General features: G+C 39.7%; 1 protein-coding gene across 1 annotated transcript in view; it reads right to left on the reverse strand.

The window, feature by feature from the left end:
- Nucleotides 1-4,669: 4,669 nt before the first annotated feature.
- LOC137763513 (cytosolic beta-glucosidase-like) overlaps nucleotides 4,670-13,422 on the reverse strand; it is a 144,459-nt gene continuing 135,706 nt past the window's right edge. The window contains 2 exon segments of the mRNA XM_068541996.1: nucleotides 4,670-4,812; nucleotides 4,815-4,871. Coding sequence (XP_068398097.1) covers nucleotides 4,670-4,812; nucleotides 4,815-4,871 — 200 coding nt within the window.

Consider the following 13,422-nt stretch of genomic DNA (forward strand, 5'->3'; position numbering starts at 1 on the left):
AGATTTTGGATCATCTTTACTATCATTACTCTGAATTCTTTTTCAGGTAGACTGCCTACTTCCTCTTCATTTGTTTGGTGTGGTGGGTTTTTACCTTGCTCCTTCATCTGCTGCATATTTCTCTGTCTTCTCATTCTGTTAAACTTAATATGTTTAGGATCTCCTTTGTGCATGCCACCAGTTCGTAGTTCCCATTGTTTCTGGTGTCTGCCCCCAGTGGATAAGGTTGATTCAGTGACTTGTGTAGCCTTGCTGGTGGAGGGGACTAGTGCCTGTGTTCTGGTGGGTGGGTGCTGGATCTTGTCTTTGGGTTGGGCAGGACCGTGTCCGGTTTTGTGTTTTGGGGGTGTCTGTGAACTTAGTATAATTTTAGGCAGCCTCTCTGCTAATGGGTGGGGTCGTGTTCCTGTCTTGCTAGTTGTTTGGCATGGGGCATCCAGCACTGGTGCTTGATGTTGGTTGGGTGGATCTTGGTCTTAGCATTGAGATGGAGATCTCTGACAGAGCTCCGCCAATTGATATTACTTTGTGCTGTGAGGTCTCTGGTGGTCCAATATCCTGAACTCAGCTCTCCCACCTCAGAAGCTCAGGCCTGACACCAGGCCAGAGCACCAAAACCCTGTCAGCCACATGGCTCAGAAGAAGAGTGAGAAAAAAAGAAAGAAAAATAATAATAATAAATAAAAATTTATTTAAATAAAAAAATTTTTAATTAATAATAATAAAAAAAAAAAGAGAGCAACCAAACCAATAAACAAATCCACGAGTGATAAGAAGCACTAAAAGCTATACTAAGATAAACATAAAAATCAGAAACAAATCAGTTGCAGAGAGCAAATCCTATTCTACAGTTGCTCTTAAAGTCCACTGCCTCAATTTTGGGATGATTCGTTGTCTATTCAGGTATTCCACAGATGCAGGGTACATCAAGTTGATTGTGGGAATTTAATCCACTGCTCCTGAGGCTGCTGGGAGAAATTTCCCTTTCTCTTCTTTGTTCTTAGAGCTCCTGGGGTTCAGCTTCGGTTTGGCCCCACCTCTGCATGTAGGTCACCCTTAGGCATCTGTTCCCCACCCAGAAAATAGGGGGTTAAAGCAGCGGCTGATTAGGGAGCTCTTGCTCACCCATGCCGGGGGGAGGGAGGGGTACGGTAGTCATAATTGGAATGCGGGGCAAGCCTGAGGCAGCAGAGGCCAAGATAACATTGCAACAGCCTGAGGCGCACCGTGTGTTCTCCCAGGGAAGTAGTCCCTGGATCACAGGACCCTGGCAGTGGCGGGCTGCACCGGCTCCCTTTGGCAGCGGGTGGTGGGGGGTGTGGATAGTGACCTGTGCTTGCACACAGGATTCTTGGTGGCTGCAGCAGCTGCATTAACATTTCATGACCGTCTCTGGTGTCCAAGCTGATAGCTGTGGCTCACGTCCGTCTCTGGAGCTCATTTAGGCGGTGCTCTGCCTTCTGTGGGCAGACAGGGAAGGAATCCCCTCTTCTTGTGTACCTTGAAACAATAGTCTCTTGCCTCTTAGGCAGGTCCAGACTTTTTCCTGGACTCCCTCCCGGCTAGCTGTGGTGCACTAGCCCCTTTCAGGCTGTGTTCATGCAGCCAACCCCAGTCCTCTCCCTGGGATTCGTACTCCGAAGCCCGAGCCTCAGCTCTCAGCACCCACCTGCCCCAGCAGGTGAGCAGACAACCCTCTCAGGCTGGTGAGTGCTAGTTGGCACCAATCCTCTGGGCAGGAATCTCTCCACTTTGCCCTCTGCACCCGTATTGCTGTGCTCTCTTCCGTGGCTCCGAAGCTTCGCCCCCTCCTACCCACCGTCTCCGCCAGTGAACGGTCTTCCTAGTGTGTGGAAACTTTTCCTCCTTCACAGCTCCCTCCCAGAGGTGCAGATTCTGTCCCTATTCTTTTGTCTCTGTTTTTCCTTTTTTCTTTTCCCCTACCCAGGTACGTGGGGATTTTCTTGCCTTTTGGGAAGTCTGAGGTCTTCTGCCAGCGTTCAGTAGGTGTTCTGTAGGAGTTGTTCCGCATGTAGATGTATTTCTGATGTATTTGTGGGGAGGAAGATGATCTCCACGTCTTACTCCTCTGCCATCCTGAAGGTCCCCCACTTACGGCAATTTTAATTTACAGGGCTAATTAGGGAAGCACCTTTGGTTTGATCCATCTCTTGGGACAAAGAGCTGGCCTTTCAAATTCAGCAGAGATCTGCAGAGGCCACAGCATTGTGAGGCAGCCCAGCCACTGATGCTAGATTGTTTGTTTCACTTGGTAGACCAAATGTGACAGATCGTTTTATTTACAGCAAGAATATTAATTTTCTAGTTTTGGTAACAAAAATACAATGCTCATTTGTACTGTTGTAAAACTTGTAAATATGCCCTGCAGGATAAGTAGTATTCAAAGCAACATCCTAATTAAAAGGAAAACTCAGTTGTCTTGCAAGATAATATAAGGAGGGCACAAAAACTGTAAATAAGATGCATGGTAAAAATGAAAAAGACAGGCTGGATAGGAGAAGAATGAAATAAGATTTGGAAATGTGCTTTTAAAATGAACACAAATTGTGAGATAATGTTTCATTAAACAATAAAAATAACAAACGAGTGGCAAAGATGTAATAGAAATTCCTATGTATACCGTTTTAATTTTAATATAATTTTCCCCAGTGCATCCACGTTTATTGAACTACTATGACGGTTTTTTTCTCACCCTGTCCAAAGTTACTGATAGAATGTACTTTGCTGTAAATAATTCCCTGATTATGAACATGAAAACAATCCAGAAACTGACCACAGTGTTTTTTAAAAATGGCAGAGCGTTCGCTCGGGGCCAAAGCCTTAAGAGAAAGGCAAAGTATGTTCTATTTCCTCAGTCAAGCAGAAGGAGAATATAGAAAACCACCTTCCCTATGTCTTCCTGCATAAAGTAACTCCACACACTTGTTTCTTTTTTACTTTTTTAAAAACACAGAGAAGACTTCGATGACACCACAATCTACACTGTGCTGGCCATAACAGAGCTGATGCCAAGGAGGTGCCAAGTCCAGTAAACAAGCATTGATGTGACTTGAGGAAGATGCAAATCAGTGCAGCCTCAGTTTCTCAGTCTGCAAAATGGGGTGATAATACTTAGCTCTTCTCTTCAAGCCTGATACACACATGAAAGTTTAATAAATATTACTTAAATATGGATGTGAGGGCACAAAGTCCACATATGTGGAAGACGTGATGGAGTGAAGACAGGAAGTCCAGAGGGAGCCCTATATCTCTTACTGACCCCCACTGAGGAAGCTGAGTAAAATGTCCAAGTCCAAGCAACCTCATCTACACCTCAGGCATTTCAACCACCGAGGTAAGAAATCCTCCCCTCCTTTGCTTACACTCATGTAAGTCAATTAACTCATGTATTTATTTCCTGGCTGTCATCAATGTTCTGATGGATCCTTAATTTTTTTTTTTATAAACTTATTTACTTAATTTTTACTTATTTTAACTTATAATTTTAACTTATTTATTTAATTTTTGGCTGCATTGGGTCTTTGCTGCTGCACGCGGGTTTTCTCTAGTTGCTGAGAGCAGGGGCTACTCTTTGCTGTGGTGCGCGGGCTTCTCATTGCGGTGGCTTCTCTTACTGTGGATCATGGGCTCTAGGCGTGTGGGCTTCAGTTGTTGTGGCACACGGGCTTCAGTAGTTGTGGCTTGCGGGCTCTAGAGCGCAGGTTCAGTAGTTGTGGTGCATGGGCTTAGTTGCTCCGTGGCATGTGGGATCTTCCCAGACCAGGGCTTGAACCCGTGTCCCCTGCATTGGCAGGCGGATTCTTAACTACTGCACCACCAGGGAAGCCCCGGATCCTTAATTTTTTTAAATATCCAAAAGTAGACACCATGCCCTGCTCATTCTTTTGCTTTTAATCTGGTGTGGTTATAGAGTAGGAATCCAACTTCTGTTAAACATCAACGCTTAAATACTCTTTTTTGCCATTCACATTCCAGTTTGTTTTATTACTTTCTTATTTTCCAAAAGTTTATCAGGCAAGAGAAAGATGTACTTGTTCATGCATAGGTAAACTATGTGCCAAATATATCAACCAATCCATTTTATTAAGTAGGTTATCAGTTAATCCCTTTGGTGAACAGAACATATAACGATACAATGGGACTAACTTTTAATTTTGATTTTTATACTAGATTAAATAGTAGAAAGTTATGGAACACATGACAGTGGACCTACAAAAGCAAAGAATAGCTTATGTAAATAGAAAAAATAGGCTCATAAACAAGTATTTTTATAATAAGTGTTCTGCTGTTAGAGTTGCAAATCATGAGCACACTGTGTTTATAAATTTTGCATTATTTTTTCTAGAAAAATTCTAAGGATTTAAATCGAAGTTTCCAAGTCCATCTAATTTCTTAATATAAAAATCAATTGCAGCGGTTTTCTATTCTATCTTTTTAAAAAGCCTCATTGATCAAATACAAATAGAGTAAAAGCCATCATTAAATACATCCCCAGGCATTACATATTCAGACTTCATGATCACGGATCAGCTGGTAGGACCTATCTATTATAAAGGCAACTTGAGGATGTCTGAGGGATCTACCAAAGCAGCTTTCCTTTCCAAGAGCAGAGGTCCCTTCTCCAGGTGAAATTGCCCAGCCACCCTTCCTATAGAGGTCCCTCCAGGCCATTGTTTCGGATAATCTTAGCATACTCCTTGGCTGACATGTGAGGCACTTGGGGTCTTGCTGGATCTTCAAAATCAACGTGGAAGAGACCAAACCAGCTGCTGTACCCATGGGTCCACTCAAGTTATTCAGAAAAGACCAGGCACAATATATTTGAAGATTGACTTTATCAAGTGGGATAGCTAAAATTACAAAAACAAAAAATTACCATTTCCCCAAAGGTTTTATGAGAACACAAAATCATTGATGACCAGTGTGGATGGGTGTCTTTCTCCTGCAGAGGATCACAGTGGGAACAGAAAAAGCCTTGTCTCAATCCCCTTTTTAAATTTCCTGTTTTAACCAAGCAAGGGCTTCATTCAAGAAGTTAATTTACATGCCTTTTTATTTGTTGCCCCCCCCTTCTTTAGATCGGGGAGCTCTTTAATCTCTGAATTTCAGCCAAGGTCCAAGAATATAATAGACCCCAATTAATTTTTATTAAAATTGTAAGTAAATGAATAAATAAATTATGACACTAAAAAAAAGAAGTTAAATTACATAATTCTAAATATTTGGTTATTCATTCATTTTGACATTCATTTTATTCATTGTCTTTTACTCAATACACATCTTTTCAACATCTACTATTCTTCAGACACGAAGAAACACACACAGAGTTTCTCCGTAGTGCCCTAGAAATGTATTCAGTAAAAACACTACCCAGGGGCTTCCCTGGTGGTGCAGTGGTTGAGAATCCGCCTGCCAATACAGGGGACACGGGTTCAAGCCCTGGTCTGGGAAGATCCCACATGCCGCGGAGCAACTGGGCCCGTGAGCCACAACTACTGAGCCTGTGCGTCTGGAGCCTATGCTCCGCAACAAGAGAGGCCGCGATAGTGAGAGACCCGCGCACCGTGATGAAGAGTGGCCCCCGCTTACCGCAACTAGAGAAAGTCCTCGCACAGAAACGAAGACCCAACACAGCCAAAAATTAATTAATTAATTAAAAAAAAAAAACACTACCCAGCTTCTAAATGTAACTTCAAGATAATCTAGAAAGTCCATTGGTAAATTGGAAAAAAGTGATAATAACACAGCTGAGGAAGCCCCAGTACTTACCCTGTGACCAAACTGAGGTATATCTTATAATTCTGGAAATAGAATCTCCAAAATGAAAAGGATCAGCACAGGGTTCTGGCTGTGCCTTTATCCTAGACTGAATAGACACAGAAATGCCACAGCATCTTCTCTGCCCCACATCTAAACTCAGAGTAGTGCTTAAGCCCTAAGAGCCAAAGCACTAGACCACCTGCCCTCCAAATGCACATATGCACAAACACAATATTCTATATAATTTCATCTGTGGATGCCCCAGAGTCCATCCGTGGACTCCATATTAAGATGCCAAAGTGTGGAGAATTCTTTAAGTAGCTTTACAGTAATTTCTCTCTTTTAATCAGGGAATTGAGCTCATTTTTTAATTAGCATTTTAAGTTTGGCAAAACTTTTAGGTTGTGTGAATCATTACATTGAACATTTTCTTTTTTTTTAAAACCATAGCAAGTAAACCTTATCTATGGGATGTACTTAAATCTGTTTCATGGTGCAGAAATTAAATTAAAAGGCAAGTTTTCTTTATAAGGTAGATATAATCCTAAATAAGTTAGGTGAAAATGAACATTTATATAATAAATCAAATTTTAATTTTACTGGGGCTTTCTTTCAATGTAAATGACTCTTCTAGCTTCAGCAAACCAAGATCCACTTTTTAATTTTTTCTGTTATAAATCTGTATTTTTCAGGTCTCTCAAAATTACTACACCCACATACTATTACACATGTGTTGATGGCCAAATCTTAGAATTTTTTTTTTAACTATGGATAGTCCATAGACAAATGGAATTTTTTTTTTTTTTTTTTACTACGGATATTCTGTAGACAAATGGAATTTTTTTTAGTATGGATATTCTATAGAAAAATAGAATTTTTTTTTTTTTTTTTTACTATGGATAGTCCATTGACAAAGGTTTTCTGACAGGTTAATTGATGCATAACCCCTCTACCTTTGTGCATGGAGGCATACAAAGTGCTTTACTTAGAGAATGCCCTGTGAATGGCCTCAAGGCAGGAATTAAACCAAACTGGATTGACTCTTTTTAAATAAAGTATTATTGGAAAATGAAATATATACCATTCAAACACATCAAGCTTTACAGGAGTTAAAACACTTGCTAGGTATTCTTTCTCCCACTTGTCCACCTTGTCACACGTCTCCTCCCCTCTCTTGTCAACCACAATTTGCAAAATACCAATATTTTTAAATAATCTTTTTAAATTTAATTTCTGGAAGGAATATATCTAAGAATGAAAATGACTAAAACCAAATACCAGGCCATAAAATGGCAATCTTTTTTGACTACCTTATAATTCAATGTGGGGACATGTGAAAATCTGCATATCTTCTTTCTCATTTGCAGAACTACTTCTCAACAAGCCAGTCTGCCAGGTATAAAGCCAGACAGTTTCTGAAAACATGCACAGCCCACCAATCACGTACAAAAGGATTGATTCATGTGCTAAACCAGGAGATAAAAACAATGCCCTGCCTGCTTGGAAGGGAGCAGAAAGGAAATCTTGACAATTTCATCGTTAACTGCCAGGAGTTCCGCAGCAGGTACTAAACGGCCTGAGTGACACCGGTGGATGTCTCTGCATTTTCATTGCAGGCACATTCAAGTAGAGAATTACATGGTTAGGGCTGAGGAGCTAGCCTGCTGGAATCCTTCTGATGGTGCTACCACTGGTAAAAATTACAAAACTATCAGAACCTGCATGCTTCTTCTGTTCCTATCTCCTCAAGAACAGAAAGAGACCATCATCACAGTTCTTGTCACCATGATTTATGGGTCCCAAATCTTAGTAGGGAAAAAACACTTCTGTGAATTCACTCTCTTTCTTTAAGCAGAGTTGCAGGCAAAGTAAACACAGACCGACAGGAACCGCAGATGGCTACAAAGTACATGTGGATGAATACGATACCCATCCCAGGGTCAGAGTTTGGTTTTGGAATAAAAGGCCAGTAGGAAAGATCTCACAGTCAGCAGTTTGAATTTAAAGATGCAAGGAGAAAAATATCTAAGACTTATTAATATATTATAGCCTTCAGCTGTTCTTATTATAAGAAATCCATGCCAGTGTTGTACTATACACACACACATACACACACACATACTTATGCATGTACACATACACTCACTGCCCTGTGTTGGCCAAACTGAAAAGGTTGAGGAAACAGTCCTTCACCAGACTGTTCTCACTGCTGACACCAAATTCAAGTTCAAGGGGTTCCCAAAACCATGCTCAGTTTCAATAATTTGCTAGAAGAACTCTCAGAACTCACAGAAACCTCTTATAGTCACAATTATGGTGTATTACAGCAAAGGACACATATTAATATAAGCCAAAGGAAAAGACACATAGGTCAGAAATTGATGTCTTCAAACACAAAGTTTACACTGTCTTTTTCCCTAGGAGTCAGGACAAGTTGTCCTCCTGGTGTTGACATGTGACAACACACACAGAGTATTGCCAACCAGAGAAGGTCACCTGAGCTTCGGTGTCCAGAGTTTTTATAGGGACTTTGTTACATTGGCATGATTGATTGATTGCCCATGTGGATGTCTCAATCCCCAGGTCAAGTGACACCGTGTGACCCAAAGTCCCTCGTTCAGTCACATGATTGGTCTTCCTAATGTGACTAGCACTCACCCTAAACAAGGACGTTCATCAGGTTGGAATAGATTCTTTTCTCTCAGAAGCTAAGCGCAAAGGCCAATCCACGCTTTGGGCAAAACCAAACTCTTTACTACACACACACATATGAACACACACATTTTAGAAACACCTTATTTCATGGTATTGGGCAAATTCCTCTCAATTTACTGATTTAACAAGGTGTCGTGATTATGCCTCTGTCTATCATGTTAGAAAGGGCTAGAAATCGGGCACTCAGCATCAGTGGAATTTATTTCCCCACAGTTTATAAACATAGATAATCTGTGTTTTCAAGATTGCCTAGGACTTACATAAGACATCCATGAATGTGACATAACTATGAAGCTATGAAACATACCACTAATCCACAGACCCAAGCTGCCAGGACACGAAACAGTGGAAAGGTGCAGGACAGTGTAAAAGGCAGCACCTAACAAAAAAAAAAAAAAAAAAAAAGAGAGAGAGAAAGAGAGAGATAAAGCACCAAGAATGGATAAGAAGAAAAATTATAGGCCCTTAGGTCATGACCCTGGGGGTGAGTTGGACACCAGGCGGGGCCTGGGAGTGACCTGACTGCGAGACTACTTTCCTCCTGAGACATCTCTGTGTTGCTCATTTAAAAGGCAATTCTTGGTATTGAGTAGAAACGTGTTTCCATCAGACCATTTTAGCTTCAACTGTTTGGTGCCCAAGAGAATAAATCTAAACCTTCTCCTCCAGAGAAAGGCAACAGTCAGGGCTTCAAGTTCAGGTCACTGCAGATATTTATCAAGACAGTTCATTTATTCATTGAACAAATGTTCATTAACTGTCTCCTATATGCTGGGTACTGTTCTGGCTCTGAGGTTACAGCATAAGAGCTGTGTGGCTGACAAGGTCTTGGTGCTCTGGCCTGGTATCAGGCCTGAGCCTCTGAGGTGGGAGAGCCAAGTTCCGGACATTGCACCAGCAGAGACCTCCTGGCCCCAAGTAATATCAATCAGCGAGAGCTCTGCCAGAGATCTCCGTCTCAACGGTAAGACCCAGATCCACCCAACCAACAGCAAGCTCCAGTGCTGGATGCCCCATGCCAAACAACTAGCAAGACAGGAACACAACCCCACCCATTAGCAGAGAGACTACCTAAAATCATACTAAGTTTACAGACACCCCCAAAACACACCACCAGACGTGGCCTTGCCCACCAGAAAGACAAGATCCAGGCCCCACCCACCAGAACACAGGCAGCAGTCCTCTCCACCAGGAAGGCTACACAAGCCACTGAACCAACTTCACCAACTAGGGGAAGACAACAAAAACAACAGGAACTACGAACCTGAATCCTGCAAAAAGGAGACCCCAAACACAATAAGTTAAGCAAAATGAGAACACAAAGAAATATGCAGCAGATGAAGGAACAAGGTAAAAACGCACCACACCAAACAAATGAAGAGGAAATAGGCAGTCTACCTGAAAAAGAATTCAGAGTAATGATAGTAAAGATGATTCAAAAATCTCAGAAAAACAATGAAGAAAATACCAGAAAACATCAACAAGGACCTAGAAGAACTAAAGAGCAAACAAACAATGATGAACAACACAATTAATGAAATTAAAAATTCTCTAGAAAGACTCAATAGCAGAATAACTGAGGCAGAAGAACAGATAAGTGACGTGGAAGATAAAATGGTGGAAATAACTACCACAGAGCAGAATAAAGTAAAAAGAATGAAAAGAAATGAGGACGGTCTCAGAGACCTCTGGGACAACATTAAACACACCAAAATTCAAATTATAGGGGTCCCAGAAGAAGAAGAGAAAAAGAAAGGGTCTGAGAAAATGTTTGAATAGGTTATAGTCAAAAGCTTCCCTAACATGGGAAAGGAAATAGTCAATCAAGTCCAGGAAGTGCAGAGAGTCCCATAAAGGATAAATCCAAGGAGAAACATGCCAAAATACATATTAATCAAACTATCAAAAATGAAATACAAAGAAAAAATATTAAAAGCAGCAAGGGAAAAGCAACAAATAACATACAACGGATTCACCATAAGGTTAACAGCTGATCTTTCAGCAGAAACTCTGCAAGCCAGAAAGGACTGGCAGGACATATTTAAAGTGATGAAAGGGAAAAACCTACAGCCAAGATTACTCTACCCACCAAGCATCTCATTCAGATTCAACAGAGAAACTAAAACTTTTACAGACAAGCAAAAGTTAAGAGAATTAAGCACCACCAAACCAGCTTTACAACAAATGCTAAAGAAATTTCTCTAGGCAGGAAACACAAGAGAAGGAAAAGACCTACAACAACGAACCCAAAACAACTAAGAAAATGGTAATAGGAACATACATATCGATAACTACCTTAAATGTAAATGGATTAAATGAGCCAACCAAAAGACATAGACTGGCCAAATGGATACAAAAAAAAGACCCGTACATATGCTGTTTACAAGAGACCCACTTCAGACCTAGCGACACATACAGACTGAAAGTGAGGGGATGGAAAAAGATAGTCCATACAAATGGAAAGCAAAAGAAAGCTGGAGTGGCAATTCTCATATCAGACAAGATAGACTTCAAAACAAAGACTATTACAAGAGACAAAGAAGGACACTACATAATGATCAAGGGATCAATCCAAGAAGGAGATATAACAATTGTAAATATTTATGCACCCAACATAGAAGCAACTCAATACATAAGGCAAATGCTAACAGCCATGAAAGGGGAAATCAACTGTAACACAATCATAGTAGGGGACTTTAAGACCCCATTTTCACCAATGGACAGATCATCCAAAATTAAAATAAATAAGGAAACATAAGATTTAAATGACACATTAAACAAGATGGACTTAATTGATATTTATAGGACATTCCATCCAAAAACAACAGTATACACATTCATCTCAAGTGCTCATGGAACATTATCCAGGATAGATCATATCTTGGGTCACAAATCAAAACTTGGTAAATTTAAGAAAATTGAAATTGTATCAAGTATTTTTTCTGACCACAACGTTATGAGACTAGATATCAAATACAGGAAAAAAACTTTAAAAAATACAAACATATGGGGACTAAACAATACACTACTAAATAACTAAGAGATCACTGAAGAAATCAAAGAGGAAATCAAAAAATACCTAGAAACAAATGACAATGAAAACACAATGACCCAAAACCTATGGGATGTAGCAAAGGCAGTTCTAAGAGGGAAGTTTATAGCAATACAATCCTACCTTAAGAAACAAGAAACATCTCAAATAAACAACCTAAACTTACAACTTAAGCAATTAGAGAATGAAGAACAAAAAGATCCCAAAGTTAGCAGAAGGAAATAGATCATAAAAATCAGATCAGAAATAAATGAAAAAGAAATGAAGGAAACAATAACAAAGATCAATAAAACTACAAGCTGGTTCTTCGAGAAGATAAACAAAATTCATAAACCATTAGCGAGACTCATCAAGAAAAAAAGGGAGAAGACTCAAATCAACAGAATTAGAAATGAAAAAGAAGTAACAACTGACACTGTAGAAATACAAAGGATCATGAGAGGCTACTACAAGCAATTATATGCCAATAAAATGGACAACCTGGAAGAAATGGACAAATTCTTAGAAAAGCACAACCTTCTGAAACTGAACCAGGAAGAAATAGAAAATATTAACAGACCAATCACTGAAATTGAAACTGTGATTAAAAATCTTCCAACAAAAAAGCCCAGGACCAAATGGCTTCACAGGTGAATTCTATCAAGCATTTAGAGAAGAGCTAATACATATCCTTCTCAAACTCTTCCAAAATATAGCAGACGTAGGAACACTCCCAAACTCATTCTACAAGGCCACCATCACCCTGATACCAAAACCAGACAAAGATACTGCAAAAAAAAAGAAAGCTACAGGCCAATATCACTGATGAACATACATGCAAAAGTCCTGAACAAAATACTAGCAAACAGAATCCAACAGCACATTAAAATGATCACACACCATGATCAAGTGGAGTTTATCCCAGAATGCAAGGATTCTTCAATATATGCAAATCAATGTGATACAGCATATTAACAAATTGAAGGAGAAAAACCATATGATCATCTCAATAGATGCAGTAAAACCTTTTGACAAAATTCAACACCCATTTATGATAAAAACTCTCCAGAAAGTGGGCATAGAGGGAAACTACCTCACCATAATAAAGGCCATATATGACAAACCCACAGCCAATATCGTTCTCAATGGTGAAAAACTGAAAGCATTTCAACTAAGATCAGGAACAACACAAGTCTGTACACTCTCACCACTATTATTCAACATTGTTTTGGAAGTTTTAGCCACAGCAATCAGAGAAGAAAAAGAAATAAAAGGAATCCAAATTGGAAAAGAAGTAGTGAAGCTGTCACTGTTTGCAGATGACATGATACCATACATAGAGAATCCGAAAGATGCTACCAGAAAATTACTAGAGCTAATCAATGAAATTAGTAGAGTAGCAGGATACAAAACTAATGCACAGAAATCTCTTGCATTCCTATACACTAATGATGAAAAATCTGAAAGAGAAATTAAGGAAACAGTCCCATTTACCATTGAAACAAAAAAGAATAAAATACCTAGGAATAAACCTACCTAAGGAGACAAAAGACCTCTATGCAGAAAACTATAAGACACTGATGAAAGAAATTAAAGATGATTCAAACAGATGAAGAGGTACACAATGTTCTTGGATTGGAAGAATCAACATTGTGAAAAATGACTATACTACCCACAGCAATCTACAGATTCAATGCAATCCCTATCAAACTACCAATGACAGTTTTCACAAAACTAGAACAAAACATTTCACAATTTGTGGAAACACAAAAGACCTCAAATAGCTAAAGCAATCTTGAGAAAGAAAAACAGAGCTGGAAGAATCAGGCACCCTGACTTCAGACTATACTACAAAGCTACAGTAATCAAGACAGTATGGTACAGGCACAAAAACA

Source organism: Eschrichtius robustus, chromosome 4, assembly GCF_028021215.1.
Source record: "Eschrichtius robustus isolate mEscRob2 chromosome 4, mEscRob2.pri, whole genome shotgun sequence".
Taxonomy (NCBI): domain Eukaryota; kingdom Metazoa; phylum Chordata; class Mammalia; order Artiodactyla; family Eschrichtiidae; genus Eschrichtius; species Eschrichtius robustus.